This window comes from Entelurus aequoreus, linkage group LG01 (assembly GCF_033978785.1).
Source record: "Entelurus aequoreus isolate RoL-2023_Sb linkage group LG01, RoL_Eaeq_v1.1, whole genome shotgun sequence".
Classification (NCBI taxonomy): domain Eukaryota; kingdom Metazoa; phylum Chordata; class Actinopteri; order Syngnathiformes; family Syngnathidae; genus Entelurus; species Entelurus aequoreus.
Window position 1 is genome coordinate 9094015 of NC_084731.1, and position 22042 is coordinate 9116056.

Sequence of the window (22042 nt, forward strand, 5' to 3'; positions counted from 1 at the left end):
GGAAGCAGCGATATATAGTATAAATATTAACAGTAAATAATAGCGAAATAGCGATGCTTTTGTATTTCTATGTTGCTCATTATTAACCGTATCAGTTTGGTACTAATCATGGATCAGGGTGACAAAAATGCAATTAAATAATCAAATTAATAGTTTTACATGCCTTTATACACACGGTCTATACGAGGAAATGGGCTCCAGTTCTGTGGATGACGTCACACTAAGACTGAGCGGCATACTGAGTCTGGTGATGGAAAGGGGGTGTTTCAAGTACAATTACTTATCTACGGATTCCTCAAAAAAACTATTAATGTTATGGGTAATGACTGCCAGATTCATTTTCAGGAGCAATAAATACAATTGTTTTTTCTTTTCATTCCTAACACAAACTTCTACAGCTCTCTCTGTGCATCCATGTTCCTGTGTGTACTTTTTTACTGGGTTAAGCAGGCAGCCGATTGATTTGGTGGCAAAGCTTCCACCAAGCTGGAAGCTTTTGTTTTTTCTGCAGCATGAATAAAGATGTAGTGAAATGCCTAACCTTCACACCCTCCCTATACCTCACTCAGACCCACTGGGGGGTGTCGCCCTACGTACTTGGGAAGCACTGGTCTAAGGTAGTGTCAGAAAAATTGTATGTAAACTATCAAAACACTTTCCGTTCCCTGAGTTCCCAATGAACAGACAAGAGGCTGTCTTTGTTGCACCAAGCAAAGGCTTGGAAAATTCCACTGTGTACGATGGGAGGAGACGGGAGGGGTTATCTATTGTCATCGAAGACCTGCTCAAGCTGAATTCAGGACCAGCCCAAGCCCGAGGCATCTTTTTCTTTTGTGTTAATGTGACCGAAAACAATGACTGTTTACATACTCCCCATTCCTTTGGAAGCAGATGTTGTGTAAACAGGGAGTGTCCAAATAAAGGAGGAGACGTAAACCTTTTTCGTCAGAGCGTGGGTGACACTGTAAGAGGTTACAGGTTGACACGTTTCTCCTCAATTGAGTCCGAATTTAATTCTGCCTCTGTTTGACTCGTTGCTTCTTGTCTTGTTTAATAGATGTCATCAGTGTTTGAACCTGACAGGTAGGACATCTGACACAATGTTTAAGTCTCACCTGTGGTACCCAGTGGCAGATAAACTGATCTTCTCCATAATGGCTTCAAAGACCTGCAAATAAAGTAATGTACTAAATAACTTTTGTGTGTGACATAGCTGCAATTAAATGTATCATCCCTTCGTACCCAATTCTCCCATGTTCCTTTGGGGTTCTTCAGTCGGACTGGCTCCAGTCGCTGATAGAGAGTCTGGCAAGCATTCTAAAAACATGACAGTAATATTTAGCAGTGTACTTGTACTTTAAATGACAGGGGAACAAATAGCAGGAAAAAGGATGTATACCTTTACGGCAATGCCGTTGGCGTCTGTGCCATAGGAGGCGGCGGAGGGGAAGGTGTTAGGAACAGTGCTGGTGTTGGTTTCACTGATGTAGACCTTTGAGGGGGGGATGTGAAGCTCACGACTGGCCACCTGTCCGCATACAAGATTTTGATGCTCTGAAATATCAGACGGATGTCAGCCATCACATGCGCACCTGTTGCATTTTAGTGTGGACTCCTTGACCCATCTCTGTCCCAGCATGAGTCACCAGAACCGAGCCATCTACATAGATGTTCACCAGAGCGGCGCCCTAGACAAACAAACGTATTTCACCTCATTTTGTAAGCCAGAAAGGAGCTACACAAACAACCTACTTGGTTCATGAAGCCTTCTGCAAAGCCGATGCCATATTTAATCGGGGTAATGGCTATTCCTCTCTTCTTCCAGCGGTTCTGCTGGTTAAACTTGTCTACAGCATCGCAGCGGCCATTATAGTCAGACTTGACTTTACATTTGTCCCAGCAGCGCAGTAAGTTCTCTGGGCTGAACTCCATCTTGTAGTGGGTGAGTGATGGTCCTCTGTACATATTGATCTCTTGAATCTGATCAATCATTCGTTATTCAGACATTTCATATAAAATACAAATAATTGGATTGTGCTTTAGATTTGACCTTATCCACAGGAAACTGTAGCGCCATTCCCACATCATGTATCATGTTCTCCACAATACAAGCACCTTGAGGCACCCCGAAGCCTCTGAAGGCTGTGTTGGAGGGCAGGTTGGTTCTGCAGGCGGCAGCTCGGCCACGCAAATTGGGAATGTTGTAGGCGTTGTCCAGTTCAAGCAGTATCTTCTCTACTACCTGTAAGATCAATATCATTTGGGTCTTGGGTATTTGAAGAAGAAGCAGTCATATGGTCAACTAAAACATGTTTCCACCAAGTTCAGTTTAGGTCACCACTTGATGTGCATATCAGGGTTGCCTGCCAAATCAAACCCGAGAGGTGAGGGATAACAAAAAGCCGCAGCTTGCAGCTCAAAGTGGATCTCGCACTGGGTGAGGAACTGCTGGACGTCAGAGGTATCCCCCGAGAATCTCTCCAGTTGGGATAGCTGGGAGTAGCTGACCGGCGCTGCTGAAGCCTGGACGGAACTGGCGACAGAATCAGCCCCAGGTTTGGTCTGGGTGCGAGCAAGCCCCTTTAATAGATTACTCTTTCATACACTGTAGGATTAACTAGCAAGCACGTTGTAACGGTAGTTGCCATAATTGTTTACAGACTATCAATTCTTTTTGTGCAGAATATATGCAGTGAAACATTGCAATGTATGCTCTTAAGATGCTTTAAAATCAAGTTTTAATGTAAAATATTTTTTGCACTTCCCCGTGTTCTGTATTACTGTTTTTTTCTGTGATACCTATAAGAAATAATTAAAACAATTATTTTATATTGATTAGTTCAGTTCAGTTCAGTTTATTTATTTATATAGCACATTTAAGAACAACCCCAGTCGGCCAAAGTGCTGTCGAGACATAAAAAAGTGTCACATAGTGTCACATTTACATCGTAAAACGGGAGGATGAATAAAATACAGTAGTAAAATATACCTTTAAAAAGTGCAGAATATATCACCTAAAATACTAACATACTAAAATGTAATAAATAAATAAAAACTGGATTTGAATGCCAGGGAGTAAAAATATGTTTTAGTCTAGATTTAAATTGGCTCAGGGACTGGGAGGACCTAATTTAAAGGTTGTTCCATAGTCTGGGCCCTTCCACTGAGAAGGCTCTATATCCTCTAATTTTTAGCCTAGTTTTTGGGAGAGCTAGGAGGAGTTGGTCTGAAGGCCTCCGAGTCCTGCTGGGACAATAAGGCTGCAGCATCTCAATAAGATACAGCGGGGATTCTTGGTGTAAGCATTTAAAAACAATAAGCAACATTTGAAAATGAACTCTATAAGTAACTGGGAGCCAATGAAGGGAAGCCACTGCATGGGTAATGTGGTCACGTTGTTTGGTTTTAGTTAACAGACGAGCAGCAGAGTTCTGCAAGCGCTTCAGCAGCTGGAGAGAGCCCTGATCCAGGCCTACGCACAACGAATTACAGTAATCCAGGAGTGACGTCACAAATGCATAGACAGCTCTTTCAAAGTCAGCCTGTGGAAGATACTGTTTTATTTTTGCCAGGAGTCTTAGCTGAAAGAAGCTAGATTTAATGACAGAGCTAATTAGTTTGTCCAGCTTAAGCAAGCTGTCAAAAGTGACTCCAAGGCTCCTTGCTGATTCGTGGCAATATGAGGACAGAGGACCAATAGCAGCGGGTTTGTTTGACCAAATACAAGGATTTAAAGTTAAAGTACCACTGATAGTCACACACACTGAAATTACCCTCTGTATTTGACCCATCCCCTTGAGGTGAGGAGAGCTCGGGAATCATTTTGGTGATTTAAACCCCAATTCCAACCCTTGATGCTGAATGCCAAGCAGGGAGGTAATTTCTTTATAAGTCTTTGGTATGACTCAGCCGGGGTTTGAACTCACGACTTACCGACCTCAGGGCGGACACTCTAACCACAAGGCCACTGAGCCAAATTAGCCCCCAACCATTCATGCACATCATGCAAACAGTTCTGCAGTGTAGTCATCGCAATCTGAGTATTGCTCACTGTTACAAGCAGTGAAAAGAGACATTGTACTTTTTTAAAACAGCACCCAGGGGAAGCATATATAAAGAAAAGAGGACTGGTACTAAAATTGAACCTTGAGGTACAACATACTTAAGGGCAGACTCAGAGGAGTATTGGCCTAGGTTTACAGAAAAACTCCTGCTGGTCAAAAATGACTGGGACCATTTTAAAGCTGTTCCTCTAATACCCACACAAGACTCAAGGTGAGTTAAAAGAATGCTGTGGTCCACCTTATCAGAAGCAGCAGTCAAATCTAAAAGCACAAGAACGCCAGATTGACCTTAGTCCACAGCTAAAAACCGATCATTAAAAACTCTTAAAAGGGCAGTTTCTGTGCTATATTGTGATTTAAAACCAGACTGGAATTTCCCCCCAATATCATTTGAGTTAAGATAAGGAAGAAGTTGATCATAAACAACCTTCTCTTAGACCTTGGATAGCGATCTAGCATTCAGTAGGCCGAAACGGAGCGTCAGATCCTCGTCATCCTGCGCCAAAACTCTAGACTAAAACAACTAGAGCCTGACAATCTGTTGCGATCAATTGATTGCTCTGAGAACTGGACTGCTTGGTGGAAAAATAAGACTAAGAAAGAGTGAACCTATGTCACGCACAAAGACTGATTCATCGACTGCATTGCCAGCATTGGTGTAGATCTGGATATCTGCCGCCAGGATCTTTCCATCTTTCTGGAAGCCAACCTAAAAACAAACACAGTTTTTGTTAACTGAAGAGTCTGCTGATTTGTACAAATGTGTCCAATACCTTGTATTTGCCCAGCACAGGATGACGTCCGCCAGTGATCAGCATGTCCTCACCTCGTTCCAGAACACAGCGGACCGGACAGTTGTGCCTGAAACAAAGTAACACAAATTTTGAAGTGATGAAGAACATCAGTTAGGTTTTTGGGAACACTTACTTCCACGCAGCCACAGACGTGATACAAGCAAGTATGTTGGTTTTTACAACTTTCCCTCCAAATGCCCCGCCCAATCTTTTGACGTGACAGATCACTCGGTTACACGGGATGGCCAACGTTTCAGCAACGGCCATCTAGAGGCGGAACATATGGCAGCACACCTGATGTCACAAGGGAGGAAACACATAACGGATGGTCTTGAAGTACCTGAAGTGCTGTTGGCCACTGAGAAGACGCATAAACGTTCAACTCCCTTTCCTCTCCCACTGGTACGACCAACATGCTCTGAGTCTCCATGTAGAAATGTTCCTGGCCGCCTATACGAATCTCTCCTGAAGAAAATATCCAAAGGTTTTCAAAGAGAATAGAGCACGTGGTCCTCAGTCCAAAATTCTTGTTTTTGTTAAATATTTTTGTAAATAACTACATTATATGAAACATAATATACAATGGCCTTTAATTTTACTCTGACATCACAAAATTGGGTGCCTGCGATCATTCCAGGCAGCTGCGGAAATGAAAGAACAAACTTCACTCCTAGGATTTCTCAGTGAGGCTATGAAAAGACTTCGCACACCAATGAGGAGGATAAAGCGAATATCAACCCAAATTAAGGGTGTGATGGATAATAAAGTTTGGGGAAAACACGAAAAGTATGGGAACATTTCAACATGTCAAACCAGACCTTGCTTTTAATAGCAGTACTTCTGTGATTCGGGAGCATTTAAAGCGGAGGCATGTCTAACATCTGGAGGATGTGGTCTCCAACACTTCTCTGTAAGATAGCTAGCTTGTTAGCTGGCTAGCTAACAACAGAGAGATGGAGTTATCTCAGGGCGTTCAATCGTTCGCAACTGGACTGCTTGGTTTGTCTTGGAAGACATTTCGCCGCTCATCCGAGTAGGCTTCATCAGTCCGTGCTCATAGACTCAGATTGGTCAGATCTAGTACAAACGGTTGGTGCCAAAACAGTCTGGTCACGGAAGGTGACCAGAATGCAAGTTGTGCCATTTGTTTACAACTGAATGTAATGCGTACGCGGGGGGATTCCGACTATTTTGGACTGGTAGTAGTCGATCTACAGCAAATGTTCTGCCACACAATACCTCAACGCTAACAAGGGGAATGTTCACTTAAACGACTGTCGTTGGATTTGACAGTTAGGATTACACATTTACATTAAACAGTTGTTTTTCTCACCACGATAGGGTGAAACCATCCTTGCCCAGGCACACCATCCTGGTTTTTGGAGTATAAATACACTATATGGGGTTTTGGCATCAACCGTTTGGACTAGATCTGACCAATCTAAGTCTATGACCACGAACTGATGAAGCCTACTCGGATGAGCGGCGAAACGTCTTCACAGACAAACCAAGCAGTCCAGTTGCGAACGATTGAACGCCAAACGATGACCTGGATGAATGAGAACCTTCATAGGTAAGAGATGGAGTTTTGTAGAAAAATTATTTTAACTATCTTTTTAGCCAGAGTCCGCTAAATTTAGTCTATATTCCTGTGTGCAGCTTTCTTAACACATCATCATCAAAAAATTACTTTCTGCTTGACAGTTTTGGTGTTGTTTTTTTGTTTTTTGCTATTTTATTTACTGACAAAATAATCATTTGTTTATATTAGCACTTTACCTGTCCTTGTTTAAAAAAAGACATACATTTACTAGAGTTATTATAATTTTTGTAACAGCCTAATAAGCAGCACAGTTACAGTATGAATACACATTTCTGGATGAATTAGTCATTTTTATTGTAAGTTAGCACACGCCTAAAAATATTTCAAGCGGAATTAAAAAAATAGCTAAAATACAGCCAACGAATAGGTATATTTTTCATAATCTGATTAGTCAACTAATTGTTAAGATAGTCGATAATTATTTGATCATAAAAATAGTTGTTAGTTGCAGCCCTAACCCAAATGTACCATGCTAATGCGTCAAAGCAATTGTCTGTTTGTTGCTTTTTGTTTAGTCATTTCGAAATGTTAAAAGGAACTCTCCAGAACTTTCCAAAATGGCATGGAAGGCCTCGTTTCTATTTCCATCCAAGACCAAATTGAACACACGTTTAAGCTACCATCTTAACTCCAGGTCTTAACTCATTCTCTTCCTATGCCACACCAATGTGGAATGCGCTCCCAACAGGTATAAAAGAAAGGGCATCTCTATCCTCCTTCAAAACCGCAATAAAAGTTCACCTCCAGGCAGCTACAACCCTAAACTAACACCCTACCCGGATTGCTAACAATCAAATGTAAACAATCAAATGCAGATACTTTTTCTTATGCCTTCTGATCTCTCTCTCTCTCTCTGTCCACTACTTGATGTCCATATCCTAACCCCCCCCACACCCCTGATTGTAAATAATTCATTTTGATTATCTTGTGTGATGACTGTACTATGATGATAGTATATATGATAGTATATATCTGTATCATGAATCAATTTAAGTGGACCCCGACTTAAACAAGTTGAAAAACTTATTCCGGTGTTACCATTTAGTAGTCAATTGTACGGAATATGTACTTCACTGTGCAACCTACTAATAAAAGTCTCAATCAATCAATCAATCTTTATCCTTGATGATAATCGTGGTGGTTAAGTGTCTTGGACTTGAATTGATCAGCATTTCGCCAATTTCTGAACATTTTTGCAATGTCTGGTTTCCCTTGCATGGGGGTGGCCTTCCTTTTTCTTTGGCACTTAATCTTAAAAGGGAGTCTCCCTTGCATTTGGGAGTTGTGACAAAGCGCAGGAGGTTGGTGACCTTCCCGAGTGTATCTGTACAGAACTAGAGCGAGAGTTTAATGAACGAAACCACTTAGAGTAGGTTGAAACCATTTTTTAAAGTAATTTATGGGAGTACTTCATAATCATGAAGTGTTATAACACAACAAACAGCTTTATATTACTGTAAGGGCTGGAATAGAGCCGTTTAACTCCACAGAGTCGAAAGGGTATTCACCTTCGTGAACCAGATCGACACCCTTGAAGGCCTCTGTCACATTTCCTCTCTCAATCTTCCTCTGTGGCTCATAGAAGGATGACTGCTTAATGGCGTCCTGTTACAGTGAGAGTAAGACCACTTATCACGAACCCGACAACGATGTACAACCCAATAGGTGTATTTTCTTCACCTCGATAGTAAAAATGGGGTCTGGCAAGTCTTCATAGCTGATAGTCACTGCTGACGCACCTCTTTTGGCATGAACTCTGGAGTCCGCCAAGACAGCACACACTATGTGACCGATGCATGACACCTGGACACACGGAACTAGCACATGCACATCTTCCGCTGCGTCTGCTGACAGTTACATCCAAGATGAACAAATGACTGACCTGTGTCCCAGCAAGCATGTCTTCATCATAACCACAAATGATGCGGGTTTTCTTCCCAGGAATATCTTTGGCCGTGATGACGTCAATGACACCGGGAAGTAGTAGGGCATTGCTCACATCCACGCTTCTGTTAAAAAAATAAATACAAATATGAGTCATGCAGAGCATGTTGAATGTGTTAATGTCCACAATCATTTTTCCTCACATGATCTTGGCATGTGCTTTTGAGCTGGTGACCAGAGCCAGGAAATGTTCGCCATCAATTGTCGGGAGATCATCGCAGTAAACTGCCTCTCCAGTGGCCTGGCTGATGGCGGATCGATGCATGACGGGTCGGCCCACTGGGTCATGTTCGCTCTGGCCCTCAGAGACATTCTGAAGAAGAGGCAGCCAGGTTTATTTGACAACTGTGTGCGTTTGAAGGAGGAAATGGTGACCTATACTGACATGGAACTCCTGTTGGCTTCGCTGGATCTCTCTTGGCAGCGGCTCAATCTTCTCCGTGACTTCCTCTTCAATCACGTTCTTCAAAAGACAATCATTTACCATGCCAGTGAAAGTTCTCATTCATCCAAAGGGCATGGTACTCTCAAGGCATCATTCTGAGAATTGACCACAAGTGGACTGTTCAGATATTCTTAGAAGAGGTTTCTCCTCAGCTAGCAGACTTCATCAGTCTATACTCACAGACTTTAGTTAGACAGCTTGAGGTCATAGTGCAAGATCCAAATGATTTAAAGCAGGGCTATTCAACTGGCTGCCCAGGGGCCAAATGCAGCCCGGGAATGAGACCATACAGGCCCCCAAGTTCAGTTCAAAAGTTGGGAGACAAACATTTTTGCTACAAATTCCTAAATAACACTAGAATGATCCTGTTGTATAAAGGAACTTGGACCATTGTATACACAGATACTTGCACTGACATTTGAACCTGGCTAGCAAACATAGAACACTGTCTTCCAAAGTTGTAATTTACATAACTGAGGTGTTCCTCAAAGCAACCCTTTAAAGGGGAACTGCACTTGTTTTGGAATTTTGCCTATCGTTCACAATCATTATGAAAGACATGACGGTGGATGGAATTTTTTTAAATGCATTCTAACTGGCAAACAAACGTAAATAAAATTCCACTAACAGCGAAGACAATTGGAGGTCCTCTATTGCGCCCAAAAAATCCAGTAAATAACAATTCAAAAACTGCCAACAATACTCCATTTACAATTCGTGACTTGAATATTAACCAAGTATTAGTGATATTGTTATTATAAGCGCTAACACAGACAAACTATTTATAGCGACGCCGTGAGTGGTCTGCTGCTTTCTCACTTCCTTGCTCCTGAAAGTTAATTGTAGATCATGTATCACGTTTTTTCAAAGGCTTTATAGGCGGAATTGCACGGCACCGGCTGCCATAGGCTCCATTGTAAGCAAACTTTTAATCGCATTTGTTTAATATTTAGAAACAAAAACATCAATCGTTATTTCTCTCATAATGATTGTGAACGATAGGCAAAATTCCAAAAAAAGTGCAGTTCCCCTTTGAGTACTCTGCTTTTTGGCAGTGACAAATGTTTTTCGTGATGTGATTTATGTAACTAAGGTGATGCTGTAGCCTGCTTACTTTGGATGCAGTCAGTAAACAAGGGATGGTTTGCCTGGCGTAAATTTAGCCTCTGATCCAGTTTCTATCCATTCAATGCACTGAGAATACTTAACCAACGTTTCCACCATAAACGAGGTAGGCTGGACCATGCAGGAGGTGCTTACCATCTTTCTGAGGGTCTGAAGGATCTCTAGATTGAATTTGAAAAGGAAACTGAGAGTCAGAGAGCGACGGAACTCTGCTTTTCCTCCTGGAATCGAAGGTGGGAGGTCAAATTCTTTGATGAGGATGTCGTAAGCCTGGTTGAGGGTTTCATCATTCCACGGTCTGAATAAGATGTTGTTATAAATTAGTGGTGAAACGTCAACAATCACTAATCACTGCTTTGGATTCATTCTATATGGATTGTCATGAAGATGGATTGCCAAAACTAACAGAAACAATAATAAGAATGCTCTAATCTTGTGGTACTATATAAAACATGGCTCACCGTGCAATGATGGCAGCACAGGTTTTGGCGGCGCTGGCCGTGGTTGCGCCTACACCTCCGTAGTAAATACTGATATCTTCTACTATTCTGGACCCTTTAGAGAACATCACTCGCATCCCAGTGGTCACAGTAGCAAATGCACTCTTCTTTCTTGGAGCCTGACGGAATGCTCGAACAAACTCTCCCTGCAGTACAAACATGACATGGCACCATATATTTATTGATTTTAATGTGTTTATGTGTGTATTGTTTTTGTACTTTCAAAAGCAACATTTGCACCTTTCTGGAGAAAGGGATTAGCACAGAGACAACAATGTCCTCTGGCTTCAAGATGGTCTTCCCAAGGCTCACAAAGAAGTCCTGATTGAGTGGAACCTCCCGTTTTCCTTCTGGTGATGCAGAATAAACGTGTGATTTGCTGAAGTGGTGAACGATCCGGTTTGTCAGTATCTTACCACTGTTGATGACGCTCACGCTGCAGTTACCGGCAGCAAAAACTGGGTTTAGATCAGAGTTTGGATATGCACTCATAATGTTTCCTCCCAGAGTCTGTAAAATGAAAACATGTGACACATGGGCCGGATTCACAGCCTTCATGACATAGAAATATAAATGTATAATCACTTCATGATAATATTATACAATAACCTACGCGTTTGATTATTATATTATTTTATGAACAAACTGATGGATAACTTGCTTTGAAATCATAAGTCAAGGTGACAGGTAGATACTTACAACAAAAATGTTTGGAATACACAATATTATAATATTTAGTGCACTATCAAATCATATTAAAGGTTAAAAACAAAAACAATGCCTTTGGGTAGTCTACTCACAGCAACATTGCGGATCTGCTGGCTTCCCAAATTCCCTAGCTGCTTGATGAGCGCTCTGAACAGCTCTGTCTTCTCCTCTGGAAACTGGCAGCAAAACTTATTCAAAATAGCCCGGGTCTCAGAGAGGGTGTAGCCCGCTCCCACCCAAACACCTACAGAGACCCAATAACTAGTGACATGGACCTTGATCAGATTATCAAAGCACAGCCTGATAGATTTTACCCACCATGTGGCGTCTCAGTCACCTCAAAGAGCTCCAATACTCGGATGGAAGATATCACCAATGGATGCGTAACACCCTTGAATTTCATATCCGGACCTTTGACACCAAGCACAAGGATCAGCAAATTGCACCATGCATCCTGTTTTTTTTCTTATCAGAATTTAATCCTCAAATGACATATTCATTTGGACCTAAATTAGTATTCCCCATGATCAGCGGAGCCTTTGGGTTGCTGGTCTTGAGCTGGACCAGCTCCTCTAGCAGAACAGGGGACTTCCAGGTCATTCTCTCCCCACGAAATGTGAGTGTCTGCGGCCTGTCAGTTTCCGCCATCAGCTGGGGGTAAGAACACAGACGGGTTAGACTGTCTGAGGGCGCAAAGTGAGTGGTCCAGCTCTATACATAACAAATGGAACACTTTGTGTGGGTTTACAATCAGTTCCGGGGGAAAGATCAGGTCTTGTGTTGCGTCCAGTGGCAGAAAGTCCAACTTGTCAAACAGCAATGGAGTTTCCTGGGAAGCAGAGACAATGTAAGGCCTTCATATACGAATATAAACTAGAAATGTGTGGTCACTAGGCGACGATACAGTCAGTACTAGGGATCAGGGTTGTTCCAATACCAATTGTAATATTTTGTCAAAATTATGAGGGACAAGCGGTAGATAATTGATTATTAATCTACTTGTTCATTTACTGTTAATATCTGCTTACTTTCTGTTTTAACATGTTACTTCTGTTAAAATGTTTTAATCACTTATTCTTCTGGTTTTTGATACTTAACATACAATTTGGATGATAGTACAAATGTTGGTATCAATCCAATACTAAGTAGTTAGAGGGTCATACATTGGTCATAATCAAAGTTCTCCTGTGTCAAGGAACTTATTTCATGGGTTTTTTCAACAACAAAAAAGATAAAATATTTTGTGATAATAAAAAAATATCGATGTAATCATTGCAGTATTGACTATATAAGGTTCTTGTACTTGGCATGGTTATAGTCAATGTCTGTGTGTGTAGAGTTGTGACCCACTCATGGCGTTTGTTTACATTCAGGAGCGCTAGTGAAGTTATTATGTTCTACATATGGTGAATGTCTATTTTCAACTCGGAGAAAGTTGTTACATTGCTGATGTTGTTAGTTTCCACCAAATTAATATAACCAAATTATTCAGAAGTACAGTTGTTTATTATTGCAAACTACTCCTGCATTAATAGGATTGTTATTCTAATCATGTGATAGGAAAAACATACTTCTAAAAAAGCTTAAAAACACAAACAGTTGCAAACTTATCAGCATAATAGAGTTATAATGGCATTTATTGTGTACAAATGTCATGTAGTGTATTTAGATAGTGAGTTTAGTTTACAGTAGACAACTGCTTATTTGTGGTTTGACATTCACTCCCCAGAATATTTTTTGTTGTTGTTTCCTTTTTTCAATGGTTAAATTGAATGTAGTTTGATTGCTCTACCTGCAGGGAGAGTGCTGCAGCTCTAAATCCAGCAGAGGGCACTATCTCAAGTCAATTCACTTTGTTTTTCAGCAGGAAGATTATTTGTCAAGATGTTGTAATGTGATGTGTAATTGCACTTTAAGTAAGTAAACATTATTAGGGCCTAAAGGTGTTTGTAATATGCAACATGCAAACTTGATAGCGCACGGAACGCTGCTCTACTAAGCTTTTCCAATTAAATTCAAAATGTCTATTTAATACCATAATACTGGAGAGAAAAAAGGGTTATTAGTCAATCCACATTAAAGGCCTACTGAAAGCCACTACTACCGACCACGCAGTCTGATAGTTTATATATCAATAATGAAATCTTAACATTGCAACACATGCCAATACGGCCGGGTTAACTTATAAAGTGCAATTTTAAATTTCCCGGGAAATATCCGGCTGAAAACGTCTCGGTATGATGACGTTTGCGTGTGACGTCACGGATTGTAGCAGACATTTTGGAACAGCACGGTGGCCAGCTTAAGTCGTCTGTTTTCATCTCAAAATTCCACAGTATTCTGGACATCTGTGTTGGTGAATCTTTTGCAATTTGTTTAATGAACAATGAAGACTGCAAAGAAGAAAGTTGTAGGTGGGATCGGTGTATTAGCGGCGGGCTACAGCAACAAAACCAGGAGGACTTTGAGTTGGATAGCAGACGCGCTACCGTGAGTTCAGCTTTAGCTTCCAAACATTTGATCGCTTGCCCGTACGTGCGTGCCGCTATGTGCATGTCACGTACGTAACTTTGGGGAAATATATGTGCTGTATGAACTTTACGAAAGCCACAACGCCGTCCGCCGCCGCGCCGCTGTCCTCACCGGTGTCTGGGTTGACTTCCTCCGTCTCCGAGCCGCCGACCGCACCGTCAAACGCTGGAACGCAGGTGAAAATGGGTGGTGATGAGCAGATGAGGGCTGGCGTAGGTGGAGAGCTAATGTTTTTAGCATAACTCTGTCGAGGTCCCGTAGCTAAGTTAGCTTCAATGGCGTCATTAGCAACAGCATTGCTAGGCTTCGCCAGGCTGGATAGCATTAACCGTGTAGTTACAGGTCCAGGGTTTAGTTCAGTGTCTCCTGATAGTAGAAGTAATAGTAGTATTGTTGATCTTCGGTCTATCCTTCCAGTCAGGGGCATGTTTCTTCTGTTTCTATCCGCAGTTAAGCATGATGCTATCACGTTAGCTCCGAAGCTAAAGTGCTTCGCCGATGTATTGTCATGGAGATAAAAGTCACTGTGAATGTCCATTTCGCGTTCTCGACTCTCATTTTCAAGAGGATATAGTATCCGAGGTGGTTTAAAATACAAATCCGTGATCCACAATAGAAAAAGGAGAAAGTGCGGAATCCAATGAGCCCTTGTACCTAAGTTACGGTCAGAGCGAAAAAAGATACATCCTGGCGTCCTGCACTGCACTCTAATCCTTCACTCTCACTTTCCTCATCCACAAATCTTTCATCCTCGCTCAAATTAATGGGGTAATCGTCGCTTTCTCAGTCCGAATCGCTCTCGCTGCTGGTGGGAATGATTGTAAACAATGTGCAGATGTGAGGCGCTCCACAACCTGTGACGTCACGCTACTTCCGGTACAGGCAAGGCTTTTTTATCAGCGAGCAAAAGTTGCAAACTTTATCGTCGATGTTCTCTACTAAATCCTTTCAGCAAAAATATGCCAATATCGCGAAATGATCAAGTATGACACATAGAATGGACCTGCTATCCCCGTTTAAATAAGAACATTTCATTTCAGTAGGCCTTTAAGGAAGACGTATCATGTTTGACGTTTGTTGAGATCTTAGATACACATCTACAGTAATAAATACAATTCAAAACAAAACTGTGATGTGTGTACTGCACATTCAAAAAAATGGTCTCCCCTCCCCCCCCGGGATAAAATTAAAAACATCACCATATCAACTTACATCATATTTTTCTTCCTCGCTGCAGCAGTTTTTCCCACCGTTGACTTGGCAGCAGTTGACTTCCTGCATGGATTAAACATACTTTAGTTGAAGTACTTACAAAATAGCTTAAAAACTTCAGAAGAAATCACTGCACTTGACAGAAGGTCCTGCAGCCGTCAACAATGGGCCGATATCCAGTGCAGCGGCACAGATTCCCTGAATCAAGAAAGCCAAGGTCAAGTCAAGTACGTTGAAATATAATTTGATCAATGCCTAATTCATGCAGCAACGCTTCTGAAGGGTTGAAACAAAAATGTATGATATTCAAGCAGTACCAGCCATTGCCTCGGTGATGTCATCTAGGCTGGGCTGAGGAGTGTTCCGCAGAAGGGTGTACATAGACATCACCATGCCTGGCGTGCAGAAGCCGCACTGGGAGCCATGCGCTTTCGCTATTCGCTCCTGGAAACACATCACGCTCTATACTGACAAAACTACTGCTAGCAAAATTACTGTATTTTCCGGACTGTAAGCCGCTACTTTTTTCCCAAGCTTTGAACCCTGAGGTTTATACAAAGGTGCGGCTAATCTATGGAATTTTATTTGCTAACAGTTAAATTATGGAATGGATTAAGCAAATAAACAAGCTAAAATAATCCACTTTAAGAAACTGTTCAAACTCAAAGTGCTTACAAAATACAAAAAGGAAGAATCCAGATCTTGAACCTTATTAAAAAATGAAAAAATCTTATTAGGATAGTGATAGGAAGTACAAGTACAACAAAACTATGTTTTCAGCACAAACCTGTTCAAGATTAGACAAACAAACAGTGTACAGGGTTACAGAACAGGAACGCTGATGGCTCGCCAAAAGCGCCCCGTAAAAGATAAGAAAAAGGTAAAACGCTGTGGAAGAAGATGAGTAAAAAAATACAATCTAGACTGGGCTCCTAAGAGGGCCTAGTCTGGAGTGAGAAAAAACCTCCATGCAATGCACACATAAACATGTTACATTTAATTACGACAACTTGCAACAGAGGGGCGGGGAGTTGGGGCCCTGGAGGTCGACTGCTGCTATGAAGCCCTGCCAGCCGTCCATCACCCCGAGGGGAAGTAAGCGGTGGTGAAGGCGTGGGGTGGGGGAGGGGTGTGTGTGTGTATGTGCCCATTGTCTTGGGTGTGATGATGTAATGTTCATAGACTGGGGCCGTTCTGCATGCAAGCAAAAGTTCGACTCCAGGTGTCGTTGAGGAGGGAGGGAGGTCAAAAGCGTCCATCATTGAGGTGTCCTCGGGGGTATTCATGTCATAAAGGATGAATAAAGACATCAATGACGTTTCTGTTTTGTTTGATCAGCGGTTTTACTGTCGTGTTACAGGCGCCATTTGAAAAAGTATGTAGATAAATATTTACGAAAAACTCAAAAAACAAAACTTATTTATTTTTAACATCAAAACAACTTATTTTATGAATTTGTTATAAACGTTTTAAGTGTCTCCTGTAACTTTAAACCTTAAAAAGCACAGAATTGCAACAAAAATCCTAAAACAATTTGTACTGATCTTTTACTTGCTTTATACCACACTGCCTAAAAATAGACATTAGATGGCATTAAAAAGTACATATTCAGAGCTCGTTGTCAAATTACTGTACTATTTTACTTAACTATAGCTAATAATAGTAATATTTACAAGTACAGAAAAAACCCACCACCAAAGGCTTCCTTGTTGTCCACTCTGTACTTCTAAAGTTACAGACATTCTCTTTGTATGTTTAATGCTAGAGACGTGTTTGTCCATCTTAAACATTAATTTATCTTCTAACACATTTACCCTTGCACGTTAAAGACATTTGCGAACAGTTAAGAGCAATCTATAGCTCTTTTTTAGTTAGTAAATGAGACGGTGAGAGATTATCATCAGAAATCAACATCTCTAACATATAAATATCGCCTCTTTGCGAGGTCAGCATCGCCAATGGAAATATGCTCTTAATTGTCTTACCTTGATAAATAAAAGTTAAATGAATATATAAGTACATGTAAACTAGGAAGTGAGGACATCAGTGTATTGCTAAATGTTTATATACTACATTACCCAGAAGGCTTAACGCTGTAGACAGGCAATAAAGACTTGATATAGGCTTTCTGTCTTGCCTCTGGTGAGGGCGGTCCCATTTTTTTCCACTCCCTCTTCTCCCAGCTTGCTTTCTTGGTTTTTGTCTTGTCTGAACTTTTTTGAAGCCTCTTTCTTTGCGCTGTCCTCAAATCTAAACATTAGACATGGATATGATCAGCTGGATTCTCGACGCAATTGACAAAATCTTTTTCGACGAGGAAAAGAGTTTTCGGGGGAGCCTGGCTGCCCTGATGGAACCATTGCTGCGGGGTATGTGAGAGATTCCTGGGATAAATGGAGAATCATGTGCCTCTCAGTCCTTTCCATCGAGGATGTGGAAGACATCTAGCTATTTGGAACCGTGATCGCGGGGCACCTGCTGATTGGGCTGGGCATTGCTCTGGTGTATCGTCAAATTCGTAAGACGATGGCAGCCACTCAAGGAGCCCAAAGGCTGTTCGTCCCAATGGATGGTTTGGGCAGGGCTGTGGGAACACAGACTGCGGCGATTTCCGAACTGAATCGCAAGATGGATCACATCATGGAGAAGCTTGCTGAAAAGGAAAATTTAATTGAATTTGAGAGCACCCACCCGGTGGAGGAAACTCATTTCGGCCGCTCTCCCTTAGAGATAGGGTGAGAAGCTCTGCCATCCGGGGGGAGCTCAAAGTAAAGCCGCTGCTCCTCCATATCGAGAGGAGCCAGTTGAGGTGGTTCGGGCATCTGGTCAGGATGCCACCCGAACGCCTCCCTAGGGAGGTGTTTAGGGCACGTCCGACCGGTAGGAGGCCACGGGGAAGACCCAGGACACGTTGGGAAGACTATGTCTCCCGGCTGGCATGGGAACGCCTCGGGATCCCCCGGGAAGAGCTGGACGAAGTGGCTGGGGAGAGGGAAGTCTGGGTTTCCCTGCTTAGGCTGCTGCCCCCGCGACCCGACCTCGGATAAGCGGAAGAAGATGGATGGATGGATGGATGGATGAGAGCACCCAGCATGGACGAATAGAACAGACAAGTCATTGCTTTGTCTGCTCGCGGAAAACAAACATCCTAATCTACGATTTGACTCCGTCGAATGGCCTTGAAGCTGTGGAAACAGGACCAGGCTGTTCTGCAAAACACCCCCGAGGACACCTCAATAATGGACGCTTTTGACCTCCCTCCCTCCTCAACGACGCCTGGAGTCGAACTTTTGCAGATCGGACTCAGTCTAAAAAAACATTACATCATCACACCCAAGACAATTGGGCACCCCCCCCCCCCCCCCCCCACACCTTCACCACCGCTTGTTTTCCCCTCGGGGTGATGGTCGGATGGCAGCGCTTCATAGCAGCAGTCGCCTTCCAGGGTCCCAACTCCCCGCCCCTCTGTTGCGAGTTTGTCGTGACTAAATGTAACGTGTTTATGTATGCATTGCATGGAGGTTTTTTCCCCACTCCAGACTAGGCCCGCTTAGGAGCCCAGTCTAGATTGTATTTTTTTACTCACCTTTTTCTCCAGCGTTTTACCTTTTTCCCATCTTTTACAGGGCGCCTTGTGGCGACCCATCAGCGTTCCTGTTCTGTAACCCAGTACACTGTTTGTTTGTCTAATCTTGAACGGGTTTGTGCTGAAAACAAAGTTTCGTTGTACTTGTGCAATGACAATAAAGACCTGATCTATCTGATCTGATATTGTCCCATGTTGTTTTTCCTGCTTCGTCTACAGGAGAAACACACATACAAGCAGTAAGAAGTAATATGCACGGCTGCAGCAAAGGACTCTGTGGCCTTGTTGGTTGGAAAAGTGCCGAGATATACATAGATAGTTAACGATATACATACGGAGCCTTGTGTTTGGCAAACGTAAAGACTGCATGTTAAGTAATGAATGAGTAATGAACCTTTTTTATAGTGAGTCAATTCCAATCACAACATCAGCACACAATAGTAATATGGGAGTAGGTTAGCACACAGAGTATCCAGGTCTTACCTGGACAGGGTGGATCCTGGTCTTGGTACTCCCAACGCCCTCGACGGTGGTAATGGCGGCTCCGTGAAGCTGGCAGAGTGGCATCAGGCAGGCGTTGGCCGAGTAATGACTGAAATGTTGGTGAAGGTGCATTGAAGACAACAATCATTTCTACAAGCTTCCATTAATGTGGCGGCCATTTGCCACCCACAGCTTGTTTTTTGTTGGCCCGGTAACGGCCGGCATCAGAACTTCACAAAGTATGACACTGAAAAGAAAACATTTTTTCAGCGTAAGAAAAAAGGATTTGTTTCCAATACTTTAATCTAACAATAATTTTCTATGTATTGCAAATGAACAACTTTAAACCAATCTATGATCATAATTTCCTTTCATTGACTATTCAAAATATGCATTAGCTACAACAGTAATTCTCCAACTGTGGTGGTACGTGGGCTCCATCTAAGTGGTATGCCAAAGATTTGATTCCTTATTTGAGTACTAAAAAATTTCATATATTCAATCAATCAATCAATGTTTATTTATATAGCCCTAAATCACGAGTGTCTCAAAAGAGCTGCACAAACCACAACGACATCCTCGGCTCAGATCCCACATCAGGGCAAGGAAAAACTCAACCCAATGGGACAATGAGAAACCTTGGAGGGGACCGCAAATGTGGGGACCTAGATGTGAGTGGATCTAGCATTATATTGTGAGAGTCCAGTCCATAGTGGATCTCACATAATAGTGAGAGTCCAGTCCATAGTGGGGCCAGCAGGAGACCATCCCGAGCGGAGACAGGTCAGCAGTGCAGACATGTCCCCAGCCGATGCACAGATGAGCGGTCCACCCCGGGTCCCGACTTTGGACAGCCAGCGCTTCATCTGTGGCCACCGAACCTCTGCCCCCCCATCCACGAAGGAGAGGCGGGCAGAGCAGAAAAGAAACGGCAGATCAACTGATCTAAAAGGGGGGTCTATTTAAAGGCTAGAGTATACAAATGAGTTTTAAGATGGGATATAGCACAGATTCGGTGACCACAGATGAGGCGCTAGCTGTCCAAAGTTGGGACCCAGGGTGGACCAGTCATCTGTGCATCAGTTGGGGACGTCTCTGCGCTGCTGACCTGTCTCCACTCAAGATGATCTCCTGCTGGCCCCACAATGGACTATTATGCTAGATCCACTATGGACTGGACTCTCACTATTATGTTAGATCCACTATGGACTGGACTCTCACTATTATGTTAGATCCACTATGGACTGGACTCTCACACTATTATGTTAGATCCACTATGGACTGGACTCTCACAATATTATGTTAGATCCCCTATGGACTGGACTCTCACACTATTATGTTAGATCCACTATGGACTGGACTCTCACACTATTATGTTAGATCCACTATGGACTGGACTCTCACACTATTATGTTAGATCCACTATGGACTGGACTCTCACAATATTATGCTAGATCCACTATGGGACTGGACTCTCACAATATTATGCTGGATCCACTATGGACTGGACTCTCACACTATTATGTTAGATCCACTATGGACTGGACTCTCACACTATTATGTTAGATCCACTATGGACTGGACTCTCACAATATTATGTTAGATCCACTATGGACTGGACTCTCACACTATTATGTTAGATCCACTATGGACTGGACTCTCACACTATTATGTTAGATCCACTATGGACTGGACTCTCACAATATTATGCTAGATCCACACGATGTCCATTGCACCGGTCGTCCTGGGTGGGGGACACATCTGCGGTCCCCTCCAAGGTTACTCATTGTCATCCCATTGGGTTGAGTTTTTTCTTGCCCTGATGTGGGATCTAAGCCGAGGATGTCGTTGTGGCTTGTGCAGCCCTTTGAGACACTCGTGATTTAGGGCTACATAAGTAAACTTTGATTGATGATTGATTGAAATACACTTCATCATCTTGAAGGATACACAATGGTTTTGTTTGAAGTTCGATAGCGTGACACCATCACGGTGCACGCACCGCAGCCTCCTCCTCCGCAGCCATATTTGGTTCCAGTTAACCTCACTGATGTCACGGTAAGAAAAAAAAACACGCATCAAAAAAGTGTGAGACACTTTTGAAACAACATATATAGACAATTTGATCAGATGATCCTGTTTGCGGCTGTGAAGTGAAAGGATACGCTTTTGTCTCAGGAAGGACAACAGCCTGGTCTCAGGATCCACGTGCTCTTCAGTCACCTGTTGGTAAAGTAACATTAACTCAGCTCAAAACAATGTTAACCTGAGGTTTTGTGCGCCCTACTTTTTGTATGATTTGGTTTTCGACAACTTTTTTCCCTGGTTTTCATATACTGTCTCAGGCCTAACAAACTGGTCCGTTTTCCCATGTATCATTCCACAAAATCAAGTGCCCAAATAAAGAATCCCACGCATTAGTGACTTAGACTGTGGCGTTGTCTGTTGCTTGTACAAACCGTCTGATCATTACAACCCATACTGCGACATAGACTAGCTCTTTTTTCTTTATATTAAAAACCTATGATTAAACCAGTGGTTCTTAACCTGGGTTCGATCGAACCCTAGGGGTTCGGTGAGTCGGTCTCAGGGGTTCGGCGGAGTTCAAGACACACCCGACTCATCGTGTTAATACAAACTTCTCCCTATCGGCGTATTACGGATACGGCAACAGCAGAAGTCAGACTGGTTTGCAGGTGTGTAATTTGTTGTGAGTTTATGCACTGTGTTGGTTTTGTTGTTTGAACAAGGTGATGTTCATGCACGGTTCATTTTATGCACCAGTAAAAAAACATGGTAACACTTTAGTATGGGGAACATATTCACCATTAATTAGTTGCTTATTAACATGCAAATTAGTAACATATTGGCTCTTAACTAGTCATTATTAAGTACTTATTAATGCCTTATTCGGCATGGCCGAATTAACCCTGACCCTAACCCACACTTGCCAACCCTCACGATTTTCTGGGGAGAAACCCAAATTTCAGTGCCCCTCCCGTAAATCTCCCGGGGCAACCATTCTCCCGAAATTCTCCCGATTTCC

The 22042-nt window shown here is 42.5% G+C and overlaps 1 protein-coding gene across 3 annotated transcripts in view; it reads right to left on the bottom strand.

Annotated features, from left to right (window-relative positions):
- The window catches only part of LOC133647951 (aldehyde oxidase 1-like), a 31250-nt gene that overhangs the window by 7877 nt on the left and 1331 nt on the right, over nucleotides 1-22042 (bottom strand). For 2 of the 3 annotated variants that reach the window (XM_062043713.1, XM_062043726.1), the window contains exons 2-30: nucleotides 21162-21219; nucleotides 20947-21043; nucleotides 18997-19105; nucleotides 15245-15371; nucleotides 15064-15125; nucleotides 14928-14990; nucleotides 11932-12012; nucleotides 11690-11834; nucleotides 11502-11594; nucleotides 11276-11427; nucleotides 10892-10985; nucleotides 10716-10825; nucleotides 10437-10621; nucleotides 10111-10273; nucleotides 8791-8868; nucleotides 8549-8718; nucleotides 8344-8470; nucleotides 8142-8264; nucleotides 7970-8066; nucleotides 5199-5323; nucleotides 4992-5125; nucleotides 4838-4925; nucleotides 4687-4773; nucleotides 2051-2242; nucleotides 1753-1980; nucleotides 1593-1688; nucleotides 1400-1528; nucleotides 1243-1317; nucleotides 1116-1168 (exon numbers count right to left, since the gene is read on the bottom strand). In XM_062043713.1, coding sequence (XP_061899697.1) covers nucleotides 1116-1168; nucleotides 1243-1317; nucleotides 1400-1528; nucleotides 1593-1688; nucleotides 1753-1980; nucleotides 2051-2242; nucleotides 4687-4773; nucleotides 4838-4925; nucleotides 4992-5125; nucleotides 5199-5323; nucleotides 7970-8066; nucleotides 8142-8264; nucleotides 8344-8470; nucleotides 8549-8718; nucleotides 8791-8868; nucleotides 10111-10273; nucleotides 10437-10621; nucleotides 10716-10825; nucleotides 10892-10985; nucleotides 11276-11427; nucleotides 11502-11594; nucleotides 11690-11834; nucleotides 11932-12012; nucleotides 14928-14990; nucleotides 15064-15125; nucleotides 15245-15371; nucleotides 18997-19105; nucleotides 20947-21043; nucleotides 21162-21219 — 3341 coding nt within the window. Of the gene's footprint in view, nucleotides 1-158; nucleotides 245-1115; nucleotides 1169-1242; nucleotides 1318-1399; nucleotides 1529-1592; nucleotides 1689-1752; nucleotides 1981-2050; nucleotides 2243-4686; nucleotides 4774-4837; nucleotides 4926-4991; nucleotides 5126-5198; nucleotides 5324-7969; nucleotides 8067-8141; nucleotides 8265-8343; nucleotides 8471-8548; nucleotides 8719-8790; nucleotides 8869-10110; nucleotides 10274-10436; nucleotides 10622-10715; nucleotides 10826-10891; nucleotides 10986-11275; nucleotides 11428-11501; nucleotides 11595-11689; nucleotides 11835-11931; nucleotides 12013-14927; nucleotides 14991-15063; nucleotides 15126-15244; nucleotides 15372-18996; nucleotides 19106-20946; nucleotides 21044-21161; nucleotides 21220-22042 lie in introns of those variants that run through there. The other variant, XM_062043721.1, reaches the window with a different exon arrangement.